This window comes from Hippocampus zosterae, chromosome 2, assembly GCF_025434085.1.
Source record: "Hippocampus zosterae strain Florida chromosome 2, ASM2543408v3, whole genome shotgun sequence".
Lineage (NCBI taxonomy): Eukaryota > Metazoa > Chordata > Actinopteri > Syngnathiformes > Syngnathidae > Hippocampus > Hippocampus zosterae.
Window position 1 is genome coordinate 40132986 of NC_067452.1, and position 19335 is coordinate 40152320.

A 19335-nucleotide genomic window follows, 5' to 3' on the forward strand; every position below is an offset into this window, starting at 1 on the left:
CCATATCAAATGATGTACTGAATCAGTAGGGTACGTTGACGCTTTACATTCAGAGTTTTGAGTCCTTTCGCCACTTTTGCAGTGAACGCTGACTCATCAACAGTGTTTGTCGTGAACAGGGCCGCACCTGAGGATGGGGGGCGGGGGAGGTGGCCGCCGCCGCCGCCTTCGTCGTCGTCGTCGTCCTCCACCTGCGCCTCCATCACTCGGACCCTGACAGCAGGCGGCCATGCACCTCCAACGCCTTCTGTTCTGCTTGCTTTTTGCGCACGCCTCCGCGGATTTGCCCATGTGCAAAGAGGTAAGAGTTGGCTCGTGTTGGGGCGACTTCGATTTTTAGTTGTGTTTTTTTATTTGTTTTTTTCCATTAGACATTGTGTTGTCCGGGTGTACCTAAACGTCTCATCGTGTTGGTTGGCTGGTTGGTTCGTTGTCAAGTCGTGCGTGAACTCGTAAAAAAACGTCTGAGCGTAACATTTTATAGAGCCAAATGATCCATTTTCTATGCAAACTTTCCATTTCGATGCGGTTTCTTGATTTTTTTCCTATGGCAGTGGCCGGTGGAAAGATAGCTAGCTGCGCGTCTGTTAGTGCGCGTGGGAAGTGAACATATGCTTCCACAACCGACTCGCTTATCGCCAAGGAGGGTGCTTGTGCAACGTCTTTTTTTGTTGTTGGGGGGGGGGGGGTACACGTCATTAGCTATACACTTGCATCAATGTTGGAGAGATAAAAGACGTATACATGATAGGAGGATGACGATTCAAGTAAATTCTAATAGAAAATTACAGACTTAATTGTGGTGAAACGAGGGAGTATGTGAGAGTTGATATGAGAATGAGTTAGTTGCAAAAATAAGATACATGTATTGGAGCCTTCTACCCGAATTTTAGCCTTTTCTGTCAATTATTTGTTTGTTTATTGAACATAAAACATATACAGTAATAATTTGACAGAAAATAAGGTAGATAAAAAAGTAAAAAGAAAGAAATCAGTCTTCATTCAACACAATTATGTTCAAGGGAGTAGGATGAAGTAAAAAACTTATCTAGTCCTACCTCGTTATGTGTTTATATCTACTAAATCATTTTTATATCAATCAGAAAAGAAAAAGTAAGAAGTCTCCATTAAGGCTCATACTTTACCCTTAACCGTGATATTTTTACAACTTTTGGTTTGTATCGGGATTATATACATCCTCACCCTGGCACTCTTGTGTCAATTAAAAATACAGGATGAAGAAAAAGAGCAATATCATTAAATAGTTTTTTTTTTACTTTAAAAAAACCTGAGTTTGACCGACATCACAACCGATGATAAACTGCTAAATGATCAAAAGTGGCCTATTCATGTTTTAACATATTGTATTTACACAAAGGCCATGTTGGGTTTGGAATTTGAAAACACGTTCGTAGGCCAGGCCTATAGTGAATTCAATTAAATCAAAGATGCAAAGTTGAAGTTAGAACTAAAACCGCCGAGGTGTCCACATTGAGTGGAAAAGACCAATTCCCCTAAAAATTGACGTACTGTATATGAGAAGTGGCATGACTGACCTGCATTCAGTGCAATCGGTTGAGAAATTTTTTTTTCATTCTTTGTAAAATGTCGTCCAAGGTGAATCATGCGACAACGCCAGTGATGCTATAATTTGGTGAAAAGATTTTCTTAACCTTGCTCTATGATTGGCTGACAAGCAGTTCAGGGTGGCCCCCGCTAACCGCTGTCTGACCAACCGGAGAATTTCCTCCGGTATGAACGCACACATGCAGATTTTCCAACATGTGTTTTGGGAGACCTTGTTAATGCTCTAATGAAACAAAGGTTGCATTTGTCATTCCGTAATTAGGAAAGCTATGTTTGACTTCAACGCAACACTAAAAGAACATCATCCCTGCAGTGAAGCGTTTCGGTCGCAGCATCATACTATTGGGCTGTTTTTTTTTTTTTCTTGTCACGGTGCAGTCAGGGTTAAAGACAACAGAGAGTAAAAGACAACATAGTTTTGAAAGTTAAAAAAAAAAAACTTCTAGAAAGTAAAAATGTCAGGAAAGCCTACTAGAACATCTCCACATGATATGAGGTTAATCAGAAGCAACGGGTGTGTGCTAACTGCCATTAACTTGAATTTGCATGAAATTGCTTCGTTCTCTTTTCTGTCAATCAAGTTCAAATGTTTTGCCGAAAGCTTTTTGGCTTCATTACCGCACCAATTAACATTTTTTTATTTTTATTCTAATGACACTGAATATGATCATAACAGCACGCTTTTGAACCTTCTTTTTATGATGCTGTTCAAAATCTCCTTCGCCCCCACCCCCATTGCGCCCCCCCCCGCCCCTGTTGTGCTTCTGCTGTAGCTCCCTGCTTTTTGTTCAAGTGACCTTTTAAAGCACCTGGCACGCATCCCATCGGATGCATTTTAACATGAGAGCCGAGGCGCGAGGCTCCTCTCCTGCCCCCGCAGCCTCAGATGCGCTGGCTCATGGAAAAGCCAAGGTCCGGCCCACCACCTCGCTCTTGAGGCTGCGTTTCGTTAACCATTAATCCCGCCAGGCTTAGTCGGCCTCATGAGCTTCGGCTCTCAGGATCCCGCCAGTCAGATAACGGTCTGCTCCTGCTCCAAATGACGTTCATGCAGGTGCTGTGTTGTTGTTTTGTTTTTGTTTTTTTCCAGTCACCTCGTAAGGTGACTATTAAGGCCCCACGGACAAATAAAAGAGCGAGATCGGCCGGCCCCCGCCGATGTTGACAAGAGGGGTTGGAGCGCTGAAGGAAAGGCGTTAGTTTGCACGCCGCCCTCGACGAGGAAGATTAAAACAACATTCGGAACGAGCTCCTTCGCAAATATTAGCCTCGTCTCTTATTTGGAAAGGAGGCCGTCCTCATTTCCAAAGTCGAAACCTGTTTCTTACCTCTTGACTTGGACTGTAAAAAAGGATTATGCTCACGTTGTCCAGGTTTGGGAGCATTAACCCTCGTATTTCACCGCTTGCGATAAATGTACCGGTAAAATGATGTCTTTGAATCAAAGGCAAAGGCATTCAGAAAAACACGCGAGAGCTGAAACTTATGGAGGGGTTCTAAAATGGCCTCAATTTCATGACGTCACCGGCTGATAATTCTCAGGCATTGCAGCAATAATAAAAAAAACGTTTTGATACCTTAATCTTCACAATTTACATATTTTGCACCATAGAGACCCATTATAATTCATATTTTTGAATGCATCGTAAACCTAATGTGTATACATGCATTTCACGCGATTTTTACGTCAATCGCTTTGTTTTCGCTTGGACAGACGTAAGCATGCCACATTGTTGGGTTGAGGTCATTCCAATTTTGCAACTTTAGGTGGCGTCAGAGGATCGCAAATGAGTTTGCCTTTTTGCAGGAGGCTTCAAACCAATGCATTTGACATGAACACGTCCGGTAGGGATTTTTAGTAGGGCTTGGTTGGGACCTCCAGACACAATTTTTTTTCCCTTTTGCAAAAAATAAAGAATAAAAAATCCCAAAGAACTAATAAAAAACTATATATGTATGGATAGCACAGATGCCTCTGACCATTTTGAGTGTTTGAAAAAAGAATGTTTTTATAACACAAAATACATCATTACAAAAATTGTAAAATGCGTAACTTAAGGCCTTTTTAATTTGGAGCACACAAGGGTTAAAGGCGCGTTTTATGAAATCTAGTTGCTTGAGGAGGTGGCAAAGTTGTCAAAAGGGGAGTCCTTTTCCACAAAGCCCCTTCTAATGAAGTTGGGGCGTTGTGTTACGTAATTAAAAATAATTATAACACAGAGATTTGCAAAATCATGTCCAACCTTGATTTGAATAGAATTGACCACAAAGACAACATATTTCATCTTACTGCTGATCAACATTATTGTCGTCGGCAAATAATCATCCACTTGGAATTAATTTTAGGTGGCAAAAAAGATGGAGGAATGCTCATCAAACACCCGTTGGGAACATCCCACGTGCGAGCAGGCCGACTGGGAACAGGCGGCCGCCGTGATCGGCTCCAAAAAAAAGCTTCCCGCAATTGCATTCATTCATTTATGGACTCTTTTTGAACAACTGCGTGAGAAAATAGACCCACGAAATAATCGGTTGACCGTGATTTGGTCATCGTTGTGTTCCGTTTTTACTTGCGGTCAAGAGAATGTGGCAAGCTCATTGGAATTGGATTCATAAAGTGCCTTCTCTGCGTTCATTGCCATGTTGTCAGTGTAAGCGTAATGAAACAACACAACACAATGAAAGCCACAAAAATTCACAGCTCAGGCTCACGCCCAAAATCCTGAAACTCATCGCCTCACTTTTATCCAGTCTGGAGGAAATCAAGACTTGGATGGCACAGAATTTCTTTGACGTCAATGAAAAGAAGACAGAAGCGATGCCGTTTGGTCCTAGTGGTCTTCTTACATCCCAGCCTGGGGACTTTGGTGGCCCCTGGCTCCTTTTCTTAAGACAAACCTCACAGACTTGGGTCTTAAAGTGGAGACTTCTTTTAAATTGGACCCGTTGTCTTTCATCTTGGGCGACTGGCTAAAGTCGAGCCTCTCCTTTCTCCAGTGAGCACTTTGAAAGCGTCCTTCCTGTCATGCATTTGACTTTGGAGTCAGCCAATCCTCCATGAAGCATCTCCAGTTGGTCCAAAATACCGCCCCCCCTTTTTCGAGTTCTTTTGAAGCTCCTTTCATTTCTTTTCCAATCTTGAAATTGGTCCCTGGTCCCACCTGACGTCTCTGAGCACCCCCACACCTGCTCGGTGCCTCAGGTCTGCCAACCAGACACTTCTGAGATGTTTCGAGGACCAACCTCAGAAGGGCTGCGTTTTTTTCCGTTTTGATTCTTTAGCTTTTGACTCGGCATGAGACATGATTTTCCCATCCCCCCCCTCCGGCAGTCAGATTACCACTTTGAGTACACCGAGTGCGACGTGCTGGGCTCTCGCTGGAGGGTGGCCCTTCCCAACAAGCCCCAAACCTGCACCGGCCTCCCAGATCCAGTCAAAGGCACTCAGTGCAGTGAGTGTCCGGCTCTGATGTTCCATCCGCTGAACAAATTTGTCGCGGATGTTCATTTTGGTTTCCTTTGGCAGCTTTCTCCTGCAATGAGGGCGAGTTCCTGGACATGAGGACTCAGCTGTGCCGGAAATGCGCGGCCGGCACCCACTCGCTGGGCTCCGGCGTTGCCTTCGACGAGTGGGACCGCCTGCCCGCCGGCTTCGTCACGCAAGGGGTCAACACCGATGGCTGGGGTGTCCACACCAACTGCTCCAAGTGAGTACGCCGAGGTCCAAATACCGTTTTTATTATGATTATGTGGTTTTCAAACGTCAACGTTTCCGCAACAGCAAATGCTGTCTCGCCTGGATACGCCATCTTTGATCTGCTCCTTTCTCCAGCTCCACTTGGACACCGATGGGCGATTACGTGGCCTCAAACACGGACGAGTGCACGGCCACGCTGTCGTATTCGGTGAACCTGAAGAAACCGGGACGCGTGTCCTTCGACTATTCCTATTCCGACAGCAGCATCTACTTTGAGTTCTTTGTAAGTGGACTAGCGTGCGCTCGGTCTCATGATGAAATGGGCTCACGAGTCGGGTTTCTGTCCCCGTCAGGTCCAAAATGACCAATGTCAGTCCACGGACTCCACCGGCCGCTGGATGAAGATCTCCGAGAGTGACTGGAGCCAGCACGAGGTCTGGACTCTATGCAAAGCGTATCCGTCGGTCGATCGCCGTCTTATCCTAGAAAGGCACCGTATCAATCTCGGCGGTTGGCGGCGTCACGGTGTGAGATTTCGCTTTCGCTTGCCACAGGTCCGGCTGAACAAAGGCAACAACGTTTTGTTCTGGAGAACCACCGCCTACACCCTTCGGGGCCGGGCGGACAAAGCCGTGCTGTTGCGAAACATCGCCGTCTCCGGTACGTCGCTCAAATCGGATGATGATTTCGGCAGCAACTTTTGCGATAAATGCTGGAAGAGTATTTCGTAGTTCACATTGCTAGCATAGATAAAAAGCGCAAAGATGCATTTCTGTGTAGGACAGTGAACCCTCGCCAGAACGCGATTCACCTTTCAGGGCTTTGCTCATTTTCACAGATTTTTATTTTTTAACAATCCACTGTGTTCTGAATTTTTGTTTGGCTAAAGGGTAGAGATGGACAAGCGAAGCTTCGTGAAGCACTCCTCTTGATGGCACACTTGGTTGAAAGATGCAGTGGAATTTGAACACATTTCCATTGCGCTAAACCAAGAGCATCATCCAGAGGAGTCAAAAAGTGCTTCATGAAGCTTCGTTTTTCCAATCACTGGCTGAGGGACTGGAGACCAAAGTCAACAGTCTCTGTACAGCTTGTCAAATTTAGGTTTGGTCTTTTGTTTCATTCCGCACGACCGGATTCAATTGTCCAGTCATCGTAAACCTCACGAAGCGGACTGGAAGTGTCGTTATTGTTATTTTAAACGAGGGCTCACTGTAAACGGATAAGTGTTCCAAAAATGGATCGCGACACGCCTGCCGATCTATCAATGGGCGACGGCTTGTGTTTGGCGTCAAATCTCCACGACGTCAAAGCTTGCCCCTTTCTTTCCAGGGGTGGCCTACACATCGGAGTGCTTCCACTGCAAGCCGGGCACCCACAGCGCGAAGCCGGGATCCGCCCGCTGCGCCCCCTGCCCCCCCAATACCTACTCCAACAAGGGGGCCACCGCCTGTCATCCGTGCGGGCCTGATGAATATGCAAGTACGCTCCAAACACTCGGCTTGCATTTCATAGCAGGGGTTCTCAAAGTGACCCCTTACTAGGGGGATTTTTTTCCTAAGGACCACGTGGGCCCCCCGATGGCATGGCAATCGTTTACTTTTGGAACCCTTGAACCGAAACGGTTGCATCCTGTTTTATACGCCATAGAAAATCTCGCGTAGGGCGCCGCAGTGGCTCGTTTCGGGTCTGAGCTGATGATTATTCAAATAATCGATTCAGCTGTCAATTATTGTGTTGATTAATCAATGAGTCTGGTCCAAAAAAACAAAAAAACAGGACTTTAATTCAGGAGATTCAATTACTGGTCTGTAACTTGTCAGAAAAACGGCAAAAAATGTTGATCATTGTTTTCCAAGTACAAGCAGTTTTATTTTGATCGAACAAAAAGATAATCTGTCTCCTTTCATGGAGGACCACCGAAATACATCCATTTTCTAATCCATTCATCTCAACGAGGGTTGCGGGGGTGAACCCTGAACCGGTTGTCAGCCCCTCGCAGGGCACACGTAGACAAACAGCCATCCACGTTCACACGTGGGGACAATTTGGAGTCTTCAATCAACCTGCCTTGCATGTTTTTGAAATGTGGGAGGAAACCAGAGTACCCGCACCGGAATCGAACCCCGCACTCCCGCAATGTGTGGCCGACATGCTGACCAGTCAACCACCGTGCCCCCCCTTGAGACGACAGAAATCTGAAAAGATGTATTGATGACAGGCCGAACCTGCCAATTTCTAGCTAAAGAAGCACTCGAAACGATTAATCGGTTATCAAACTAATGATCGATTAATTTGCCGATTAATTGTTGTTCCCCTCGTTTGTTTGTGTGAATGTCGCATGTGGCGTTTTTGCAGAGGCTTCATCGGGAAGCTGCAAAGCGAGACCGCCGTGCACAAGCACGGACTACTTCTACACGCACACGCCCTGTGACGCTCACGGAAAGGTACACTCGTCATTTACAAACTTGACGGCCCACTTACGGAGAAAGATCCGAGGTTCTGGATTGGAAGAGTCCACCAATCTCCAACCGGTCGGGATAGACTCCGGCTCGATCCACCTAACGTGACCAAATGCCACAAGTTATGCCAAGAAGCATCGTTGCACATTCGTTTTCCTTCGGCTGAACTATTTGATGAGTCGTTTGCATGTATGCCGTGTGCCCTCAGACGCAGCTGATGTACAAATGGATCGAGCCAAAAATCTGCAGCGAGACCGCCAAGGGCTCTGTGAAGCTGCCCGCATCAGGAGAGAAGCAAACGTGTCCACCGTGCAACCCGGGTTTTTTTGTGAGCAACACCTCGGCCACCTGCCAAGCTTGCGCTGACAATTTCTACTCAAATGGAACAGGTGGACACCCCTTTCCTTCCTCATGAGATGAATGAATGAATGAGATACGCAGAGCTAGCTTGCAAGCTGACTAGCAAGACAGAAGGACAGATGAACTGGCGGCGCTAGCTAGCTAGTTGAATCGATAAAGAGAGCTCGATCCATCGATGGCTAGTTCCAAAATCTGATTTTAGCATTTGATTGACAGTCTGTGAAAAGTGCCCCGTCGGGACAGAAGCGGTGGTTGGGTTGGAGTACAAATGGTGGAACACGCTGCCAAGCAACATGGAGAGTTCTGTCCTACGGACAGATTTGGATGACTCTGTGCACCGCACTGGTGAGTGAACGTAACAAATCATATAGGGGAGGCGGGGGTTAAGAGACTAGGGCTATAGGTGATATCTCCGATTTTGGTTGTCGTCGTTCTTTGCCATCATGACAGCGTGGGAGGTGGCCGGAGAGTATGTGTACACGACTCCCAGCGACCGAGACTCTGACTACCTCATGCTCACACTCACCGTCCCGGGATACAGGTGAACTTCCGCTGGGTGGCATCGTTTTGTTCATGTTCCTCTGGACGGCTTGTACCATATTTTTCGGATTATACGTCACTCGCAATTATAAGTTGCACCAGCCAAAAAAAATGCATAATTAAGAAGAAAAAAAACATATCTACTGTATATATACAGTACATATGGTGTTCATAAGGCGGGGATTCAGAAACTGAGTGGGACGAATAAAGGATATGTTATATTTTTGTAGGAGATTTATTTGATAAAGTCCAACACCAAAAACATACATCATCTCGAAAGGCGATTTAAAATATAAATAAAATAGAGAACAACAGGCTGAATAGGTGTTACCGTATACTAACGTTTACATGACTGACATGCCTGGTCATGTCAGTAGCGACGTAACATATTAAGAGTTATTCAGATAACTCGAGCATAAAGAACATGTTAACAAGTTGACCAAACTATCAGTTTCACTCCAAATCACTAAATCCGATGAAATCTTCATTCTCGGTGTCCCTTTTAAACAACTCCCCCAACCCGGGAAGTAGATGGGCGCCTCTTCCTCTTCTACGTCGCTTACGTCAGACTCGTCGTCGATTTTATCAACACATGCCGAGAGCGCCCTCTTGTGGTTTAATGTGAAAATAACATGTGAAATGACAATGGGGAAAATTACAGTCAGAATTCAGAAAGGAAAATACTGGGTGGGCTGGGGCGGGGGGGGGGACACGCACCATGTGTTAATAATTTAATAATAATAAATCCAGAGTATAAGTCGCACCTCTGGCCAAACTATGGAGAAAAAAAACTGCGACTTATAGTCTGGAAAAAGCGGTATGTGGGGAAAGTCTTGCCCACTAAATGTGATTCTGATCTTTGCAGGGTGCCAAAGTCTTTGGCCAAAGACGGCAAGTCGAGTGAACTGTCTCGCATCAGCTTCGTCTTTGAGACCTCGTGTTCGGCAGACTGCGTCTTCTTATTCATGGCGGTACGATGTCACAAACAAAAAAAAACACAAAAAAAACGATGGCCGTTTTACGCAAGGACTTTTGGCTTTCTTGACAGGGTTTCAATCGTTGGAACAACAAGGCGGTGGAGCAGTGGAAGGGCACCCACGGGAAGCAGTCCTACTCGTACCTCATTCAGAGCAATGCCACCGTCAGCTTCACCTGGACGTTCCAGCGAACAGACAACTCCACAGCGGTCAGGATTTGATGAATCACGTTCTTGACCTCATAAGGCAGGGATTCAGAAATGGAGTCAAATGCAGTGGGGGGGGGGTGATGGAGGAATATGTGAGGCTGGTTGCTAAGTGACAGAAAAGGAAGTAGCCTGATGCATTTTCGCACTGGTTTGGATGTCAAGTCAGCTGCGTTTCGGTAACTTGGGTTTGTGCTTGTTACAACAGAAATCCCTGCCCCCCCCCAAAAAAATTGTCCTAGAACTTGTGAATTGAATTGAATGGAACTGTGGCCCCCCAACCCCCCACCCCCCCTCAGGAGAAGCGGTACAGCACCGATGCGGCGAAGATCTTCTCCATTCACATCAGCAATGTTCTGGGGGGCGTGGCCTCCAAATGTCGACAGTGCGCCGTCACATCTGGCCCCGGCGACAACTCGGCCTGCGTGCCCTGCCCGCCGGGCCGCCTCTTGGTCAGCGAGAAGGGAGCCGAGGGAACGTGCCGGCGCTGCCCGCCAAACTCCATCGTCGCCGCCGAGTGGCCCAGCGGCGAGCCGGTCTGCCGAGCGTGCGGTGTGAACACCAAGAACAACCAGGTTGGGGTTTTGGTTGCGAACATGACGGCGCTTCCGCCAAGTGTTGCGACTTATTTTCAAAACTTGATGAAGTGTACGGGACAAGGAATTGCAACCACGCAACATCCATCCGGGCCGTTTCTGTCGCGGTGAGGAGAATAGAAAACTCAATTGAGCTGGAACAGGGTGGCGGGACGCGCTCGATTCGCCACTGGCCAATCGCAGCGCACAGAGAGACAAACGACAGACTTTTCGGCGATCTGGACAGGACCGAAACGATGGGCTGGTCGCCGGCAGGGTTTGGGCTTTTTCATTCGAGTTACTTTTGATTTTTTTCAAATTCACTTCATGTTAATTTTTTTTGGGAGGGGGGGGTTGTTTTTTAGTACAGGTAGATTTTATTTTTGTGGAAATTCTTGGTTTTAATGGACTTTTTATGAGTTTTAGAATCAGTTTTAATTCAGAGGGGGAGCATTTGTCAAGTGCAAGATAAAAAAAAAAGCTCACCAAGTATTTTTTTTTTTTATCGTATCATTTGCAAACAACGATTTGGACTTTCCTTCTTCTGTACTGTCGAATAGCAACAGCCGACTGAATCCAGGTCAAATAAATCCTAAACGCTCATAGATGGACACGATTGGCAAAGAGAAAAACAAATGACTTATTTTCGCCATTGTGTACGTATGTAAACGGTAGACTGGTCGCCACTCGATGTCGGGGCACCGATAAACAAGCAACGGATTGGTCGCCTGTCGGTGTTGGGGCACAGGTTGACAAGCAAGCATTCCGCACTCCCACGTCCGCACAGGACGGATGTCGATTATCTCTGCCCTGACATTGACTGGCGACCAATCCAGGGCGTATTGTGTCTTTTCGCTAAAATTAGCTAGGTCAGACTCCAGCTCGCTTCCGACCCAAATACACAATTGGCCACAATTGGATACAATTGGCAAAGAGAGAAACTAATTACTTTTTTTTCGCCATCGCGTACGTACGTAAACGGTAGACTGGTCGCCACTCGATGTCGGGGCACCGATAAACAAGCAACGGAATGGTCGCCAGTCGGTTTTGGGGCACAGGTTGACAAGCAAGCATTCCGCACTCCCACGTCCGCAGAGGACGGATGTCGATTATCTCTGCCCTGACATTGACTGGCGACCAGTCCAGGGCGTATCGTGTCTTTTACGTAAAATTAGCTGGGTCACACTCCAGCTCGCTTGCGACCCAAATGCACAATTGGCCACAATTGGATACAATTGGCAAAGAGAGAAACTAATGACTTTTTTTCGCCATCGTGTACGTACGTAAACGGTAGACTGGTCGCCACTCTAGGTCAGGGCACCGATAAACAAGCAACAGATTGGTCGCCAGTCGGTGTTGGGGCACAGGTTGGCAAGCAAGCATTGCGCACTCCCACGTCCGCACGGGACGGATGTCGATTATCTCTGCCCTGACATTGACTGGCGACCAATCCAGGGCGTATCGTGTCTTTTACGTAAAATTAGCTGGGTCACACTCCAGCTCGCTTGCGACCCAAATGCACAATTGGCCACAATTGGATACAATTGGCAAAGAGAGAAACTAATGACTTTTTTTCGCCATCGTGTACGTACGTAAACGGTAGACTGGTCGCCACTCTACGTCAGGGCACCGATAAACAAGCAACAGATTGGTCGCCAGTCGGTGTTGGGGCACAGGTTGACAAGCAAGCATTCCGCACAGGACGGATGTCAATTATCTCTGCCCTGACATTGACTGGCGACCAATCCAGGGCATATCGTGTCTTTCCGCCTAAATGAGCTGGCTCAGACTCCAGCTCGCTTCCGACCCAAATGCACATTAGAAAATGGATGCGGGTGTCTTGCGTTCTTCCCCAGGCGTACACGGCCTGCCTGAGCGATTGCACGGCCAAAGTGCAGACGACTTCCGGCGCCTTCCTGCACTACGACTTCTCCCCTCTGTCGAACGTCACCTCCTTCCAAAGCGGGCCGCGCTTCACCAGCAAAGGCCTGCGCTACTACCATCACTTTAGCGTGGCTCTGTGCGGCAAAGAGGTGAGGCGCCGCAAACGTGCGCTTCCTCGGTATCCGTCCCGCTTCAACGCAGCCGCCGTCTTCTTCTGGGCTTCGCAGGGTCCGGCGACCTGCGTGGACAACGTGACGGAGCGCGGCCAAGCGGTCCGAGCTCAGGTGTGCCAGTCCCTGGTGGTTCCCTCGGACATCAGGAATGAGAACGTGGTGGCGTCGCAGCCCATCGTGATTGGCGACACTCTCGTTGGTATGCGCTCGCGTGCTTTTGAGTGAAGTCGGAAGTGGGGGGGGGGGGGGGGTTCACCGTTTTCACCTCACTTTCCAAAAATGCAGTGTATGCAGTATGTCGCCGCTTGAAAGCTTGAACTAAGTACCGATTGCCACGTTCATTTTAGACTTTTCATGACATTTTGGACTCGCATTGATACACTCAACCGAACAACGCAGCAAAAAAACAAAAACAAACATGAACGATTGTCGTGACCTCTACAAATGCAATTCTAAATATGAAACCTAAAAAAAAAAAGTAGTGTTCTTCTGCACATTGCCACTTTGCTGATTTTGTTCTTCTAAACGATTCTTTTATTCATCGGAGGATGACACAAAGGCCCTGTCTGATTTGATCTCATTCACTCCCAAAGACGTATTTAGACGTCTTTTCAAGTACAGTCAATATAAAATGAGGAGCTGGGATTAAATGTAAGGCGGCCCGGTAGTCCAGTGGTTAGCACGTCGGCTTCACAGTGCAGAGGTACCGGGTTCGATTCCAGCTCCGGCCTCCCTGTGTGGAGTTTGCATGTTCTCCCCGGGCCTGCGTGGGTTTTCTCCGGGTGCTCCGGTTTCCTCCCACATTCCAAAAACATGCGTGGCAGGCTGATTGAACACTCCAAATTGTCCCTAGGTGTGAGTGCGAATGGTTGTTCGTCTGTGTGTGCCCTGCGATTGGCTGGCAACCGATTCAGGGTGTCCCCCGCCTGCTGCCCGAAGACGGCTGGGATAGGCTCCAGCACCCCCCGCGACCCTAGTGAGGATCAAGCGGTACGGAAGATGAATGAATGAATGAAAGGATTAAATGTGTGGCGTCGGAAAAGACGTCTAAATACGTCTTTGGGAGTGAATGAGTTAGAAACACCGCTTTGTGTAATCGTAGTGCAAAAAAACAAAAAACAAAACAGGTTGAAGTGAGTTGAGGAGCTTCACATTGTGCTTTCCCGCCATGTTGTGTGTGTGTGTGGGGGCGGGGCATCTATAACTCATAGATTTTCATTTCGTCATGAATTTCATATTGTTTCCAACTCTTCTTACGACAGCTGGCGTTCGTGTCTGTGTTTTCATTCACCCCATTTGATTTTCCAATTCTCCTTCTCACGCTTGCTCTTTGTTGAAGGCGTCAGCACGGACGCGGCCCTGGCGAACATCTCCTCTCCGTCGTGGCTCTTCCCCCCCACGTCTGGCCTAGCGGATGTTATCTTCTATTACAAGTAAGTTGGAGGCGCCCCCTTGAATACTGCGCATTGAAGTCATGTTTGGTAGGACCCTTGAAATATGCCATATATATCAAATCATTCATGTTCTTTGCCTCTGATCCACTGTGCTGCTACGTTTGTTCAGGATGAAAATGAAAAAAAAAAATAATAATCCAAAGCGACTTTGTCGTCTTTCTCAGGTCCGCTGAGACGACACAAGCTTGTAAAGGAGGCCGCTCAGCCACCATCAGGCTGAGATGCCAGCCGGCCGTGAGCGCCGTTGACAGCATCACGCTGCCCAGGTATCACTTCAAGTGCTCAAACTTTCGCTCGTTCAAGCAAATCGTTTGGTGTTTTTTCTTTTTTTTTAAATGTAGAATTGGGTGATTCATCCAGTTCATTCATTTGGCTTTGTTGCTCAGCAGGAGAAAAATCACTTTTTAAAGTAATGTGGGTTTTTTTGTGACTTGCATAATTCAATGCCTGTCTCAGCTGATGAGCAGTGCTTTTAAATATTTCTATATATATCGATATGTTGCTCTCGGCGTTTGCGGTAGAGCTTGCTCCCTATTACCTGCAAATGGGGCGGAGTTTTGTGTGCGTTCTGTAACGCCCTAAGATGCCGCTAGATGGTGCCAAAGCCACGGCTAATTGTTGTCAACGGTTCGCGTCTGGAAAGAGCTCCATTTAAATTGAATAAATTCCTTTATTTGTCCCACACTGAGGAAATTTACAGTCTACAGCAGCCAGATTGTGGGTAGGAAGAAGAAATAAGAAGAAGAAAAAACAAACACCGTTCAATTAAGTGCAATATAAATACAACACGGATTAGCGTGGCTTCCGCAAATGTTGACTCGAGTTAGTTGCCTAACTCTACTGCTCTTGTATTGAAGAGATTTCACCTTCAATCCAAAAAGCTTCTTCAGTTCTTAATTCTAGTTGTGGAGTCCCTCTATTTTTGCCGCGGTGGTTGTGTTCCGGTGTGTGCGGTCCGATCAACATGCTAACCATGAACAACAACAACAACAACAAGACGCGATTGTTAACCACAGCCGGAATTTAGAAGTGAAGAAACCTTCATGATTAAAGGTGAAATGTCTTCCAAAAATAAAAATAAAAATAAACAATAAATAGTTGCTTTGAAATTTACCTTTGCGCACGACCGGGACGACTGGGACTCTACACCGACATTTAGCCTGGGCTGTGGACGCTTCGGCTCGATAAAATAATGAAATCAAATCATCTGTAAGCCATTTAGGTGAAGTGTTAGGAAATTACTTGGAACAGATATTTAAGTGTCTCGTGTTTTGGGATCATAGTTTACGGTTTAAATATTTTCAGTTAGTCTCGACAGGGTTTGGGCCCTCTCGCTTGTGTGTTTTTCTTTACTGCATTTCAAAATCGATACAGCCGTTTTTTTATCTGCAGCTCAAAGAAGAAAAAAAATCTCATATGCCGCAGTGCTTTATCGCTCAAAAGACGTTTTGTCTTGCAGTTTGTAGGTGGATTTTTATTCTACTCGTGTTTTGTTGTTTTAACAATCTGCCGTCGCGCTGAAATTTCCCCTCTGAAGAAGGATGGTCTTATCTCAGTTGATGTTATCATGTCTCAACGGTGGGGGGTAAAAAAAAAACTGCAAATAAAGCAAATACCTGAAAGAAAAAAAAACCTCAAAAGCACAACCCGTTTGGAAATCTGTAATGTTCTTGTCATTTGCTTTTCCACAAAGCAAATTGGGGGGGGGGGGGCTTTGATTTCAAGGCTATGTAGCTCTGCCCTAGTTTGAGCAAATCCCATCAACCTCCCAACAAATCTCCCCATTTGGTTTCTCCTCGCCAGTAACTGTTCGGAGGGCACGTGCGATGGCTGCTCTTTCCACTTCCTCTGGCAGAGTCGGCACGCGTGTCCGCTGTGCACCAAACAGAATTACAGAAAGATTGTCAGCGCTTGCGAACAAGGAATACAGGTAAGGACAAAGGCGGCAACCGCTTGTTCATTTCTCAGGAATACAAACTCTGGGCCGTGAAATTGGAGATCGAAAAAGCCCCCCCTCGTTGTCCGACCGATGGCCCGGATGTTTTTTACAAACGCGTCACGCCGACGTTTCGCCATCAATTGCATTTGGGGGCAAGTAAGTCTCAAAAGGCGAATGAAGCCCAACTTTCAAATCCGAAACAAAACGGGTAGAGGCACATTTCAAGAATTTGGAAAATAAAAGTCATTTAAACGGGAAGTCAACTGAAATGTTTTCTCTGCAATAAAGTGCAGTCGTGGAATATGAATGAAGCAGCAAGATCCCCCGTTTTTATCCGTCTCAAAGGGGCGGCCATTTTGAAACTTGCTGTCGACGGAAAATGGCCTCGTGCTCACTCGCTCGTGGGTTTAGGGCAGGGGTGTCCAAACTTTATGCCAAGGGGGCCAGATTTTATGTGGTAAAATGTCGGGGGGGCTGACCTTGGCTGACATTCTTTACATTGAACAACAATATTGTTCAACAAATTTTAGTAAGCCAGTCTGTTTCACATTTCCATTTTTATTTTAATTTCAACAATCTTAAGAATTTCTTTTGGTTCATTTGAAACAGGAATTTGAAATATGACATATCAGTCAATATAAACACGGAGTGATGTCTTGTTAACTCGTGAGTGATGCCCTCTAGTGTCTAAATGCTATTACTCATTTAGTGAATGCTATTACTCATTTAGCCACTAGAGGGAAGCAGTACTCTATGAAACAGCACCCACCAGTCTACGAGACCTCAGTCAATGCAACACGTGTTCCATTGCGCCCAACCTGCGGGCCAGACGGCACTGATTTTATGACAGGGGCCGAGGGCCGGATGAAATTCGACCCCGGGCCGGATTTGGCCCCCAGGCCGGACTTTGGACATGCCTGGTTTAGGGGGACAGACAATCACGCCTTGCCTTTTTTTTCCCTGAGTTTGGTCAAGTGATGTTTGCTAGCCGAGCAGTCAAATCGAAATCCCGTCTCTCTAAATTTTATGGGAACAAGCCTTCGCAACCCCAAAATGGATGGACGGAATGCTAATGTGAGCTTCGGATACAAATAGTGAACTAAATAAGTGTGTGGGGTGCATGTTTTGCGCGTTCTTTTTTGGTGCCGTGGTCTTTTAGAGGACGACGTACGTCTGGCAGCAGCCGTTGCGGTGTGCCGGAGGAGAGGCTCTCCCAGCCCAGACTGTCGGCGCTTGCGTGAGTCTGGATTTTTGGCTCAAGTTTGGCGTTTCCACGGGAACGGTGGCCGCCGCTCTGCTCGTCACCCTCATCTGTTACTTCTGGAAGAAGACGCGCAAGTGAGACAATTTGTTTTGACTTTCATATATGGTATTGGTGGAGTACCTTAATAGCATGTTTTCACCTGTCGGGGGTCCGCACAGGAAATGAAACTCCTGGCGGCTGAATTTGACCCTGATTCCGACAAATGCTAGTCTTCTATAGCAGGGGTCCCCCAACCAACAGATGTGGCGGAAATGTGTACAAATGAAATTTTAAATCAAGAGAATCGGTATATAAATGAAAGAAGCAGTACACAGAAAGTAAGAGGAACTACTTGGCCAAACATCCAGCTCGCTAAATGCACAGCTTAATGGGGCAGCCGTGACTTTCGATTTGGACGAGAGAAGTTAGCCCAAAGCGGCATGGAAAAGGACGCCAATGTCGTCAAAAACAAGGCGATACGCGAAACCCGTTGAATCATTTGAACAAGGAGCACCCCCCACGGTGTTCAAGTGGAAAAAATGCCAGCAGAGTTTCCACAGCCCGCCCGCGCAGACGTGAGCCGTTTCGTCGCTAAAAGCTAACCGGCAGCCACCGGAGGAAAAGCGGCATCCGGTCGCGTCATCTTCTGATCGGCGATGATGCTAACGCCCAACGCAGGATCTGTTAATAACACCATCCAACGACTCCAGAATCATCTTTATTGGCAGGAACGGGGGCTTGATGGCGGCGCGGGCACCCGCGGCGGCTCCTCTCGTCGACTAAGAGGGAGGAAATTTCATCTGTGTTGTATGTTAGCACATCTGTCAATAAAGTTGTACTTGTACTTGAAAAATGGCCGTTTAAACGCGACGTGGGAAAATATCGTCACCGGTCCGCAAACGGCTTGTAGTCGTCTCCACTGTGATCCACAAAAAGGTTGGGGGAGCGCCGCTCTCGAGCACCTGTCGAGCAAAGTCGAATAATTCTGTCCATTCCGGGATGAAACGCCGTTTGAGAAAAAAAAGTTGGACGTGTGCATTTCAATGTCATTCTGTACATTTGAGCTTCCTCCGGAGTTTCTCAAGCGGTGGTCAAGGTGTGATTTGTACTCCGTCGTCTTCTTCCCCCTCTAGGTTGGAGTACAAGTACTCCAAGCTGATGATGAGCTCCGGGGGCAAAGAGTGCGAGCTGCCCGCCCCTGACAGCTGCGCCATCATGGAGGGGGAGGACGCCGAGGACGACCTCATCCATCTCACTCACAAATCCTTCTTGAGCAAAATGAAAGCATACTCGCGCGAGGTCAGTCAGTCACCCCCCCCCCCCCCCCCCCGACATGTGGGTGACGCCTTGCTTCAATCTTCTCTTCTGATTCATTTAGAGGACATCTGACGGATTCGATTCGGTGCCCCTGAAGTCGTCATCGAGCCGCCTCCTGCACAACGAGGAGGGCGATTCCGATGAGGCGTGAATGCAAAGGGTTGACGGAAGCACTTTTGGGTGAATGCTTTTTTTTTGTCCGTGGAGGAAGCGGCGTGTACTGCTGCGTCTTCGGGCTACAGGAAGCATCCGAATTCATGCGAGACTGAAAAGCCTTCCAAACGATGTGTGGCCCTCAAAATGTGAGCACCTGGAATGAAGCCTCGTTTGTCTCGATGGCTGCGACGCTGGACGGTTACCCGTCTGTATGAAATGGAACAATATGAAAGGAATAATAAATACAATTGATAGAACACTGAATTTTGTACAATAATAATATAATTCCCATTATAGTTGGATTGGGAGTTGTATAAATTTGCTTTTTTTTGTCTTTTTGTCCTTTCGAATTGGCTAACCTGTTTTGTATTTGGCAACCTACGTGTATGTAATGATGTATGATTTGACAATATGTCAAATGGATCAGTTTTAGCTTCGAGGGCAAATGTTGCTCCGGATATTTTCATTTGAAACCTTCTTGTGCCTTCTACTTTCCCAATAAAATCTCATGAAAATGATGGTATCTATTTTGTTGCGTACTGCAGATGAGTCATTCTCGAATTCAAAGACATTTTCAGCAATCGTGACATTTCCAATATTTCAACACAAACTACATCCGCCCTTGAAGCCAAATGGCCAACTTTTAGAATGCATTTTAGTGTAGTGGTGTGTGTGTGTGTGTTTTGTTGCGTTGGGATGGGATCGATTGCATTCCCATGAATGTAAATGACAAAGTTTTAAGTGAGATCGATGGTTTGAATTTCA

General features: G+C 46.8%; 1 protein-coding gene and 2 long non-coding RNA genes across 3 annotated transcripts in view; 1 reads left to right on the top strand and 2 right to left on the bottom strand.

Annotated features, from left to right (window-relative positions):
* The window catches only part of LOC127596167 (uncharacterized), a 28740-nt gene that overhangs the window by 8217 nt on the left and 1188 nt on the right, over nucleotides 1-19335 (bottom strand). The gene's annotated exons all lie outside the window — the stretch shown is intronic.
* Nucleotides 171-19088, top strand: elapor1 (endosome-lysosome associated apoptosis and autophagy regulator 1). The gene is made up of 22 exons (XM_052058338.1): nucleotides 171-301; nucleotides 4919-5039; nucleotides 5114-5294; nucleotides 5420-5567; nucleotides 5638-5718; nucleotides 5839-5944; nucleotides 6617-6766; nucleotides 7643-7731; nucleotides 7955-8135; nucleotides 8323-8451; nucleotides 8557-8647; nucleotides 9512-9617; nucleotides 9695-9832; nucleotides 10129-10404; nucleotides 12261-12437; nucleotides 12516-12660; nucleotides 13801-13894; nucleotides 14080-14181; nucleotides 15719-15845; nucleotides 17014-17192; nucleotides 18231-18396; nucleotides 18476-19088. Exons 1-22 carry the CDS (start codon nucleotides 230-232, stop codon nucleotides 18563-18565), a joined length of 2949 nt encoding a protein of 982 aa, XP_051914298.1. The 5' UTR covers nucleotides 171-229; the 3' UTR covers nucleotides 18566-19088.
* On the bottom strand, nucleotides 15640-18232 carry LOC127596165 (uncharacterized). Its single transcript, XR_007961410.1, has 3 exons — nucleotides 17239-18232; nucleotides 17026-17174; nucleotides 15640-15788 (listed from the first exon to the last, which is right to left on the bottom strand). It is a non-coding gene; the product is annotated as an uncharacterized LOC127596165 (long non-coding RNA).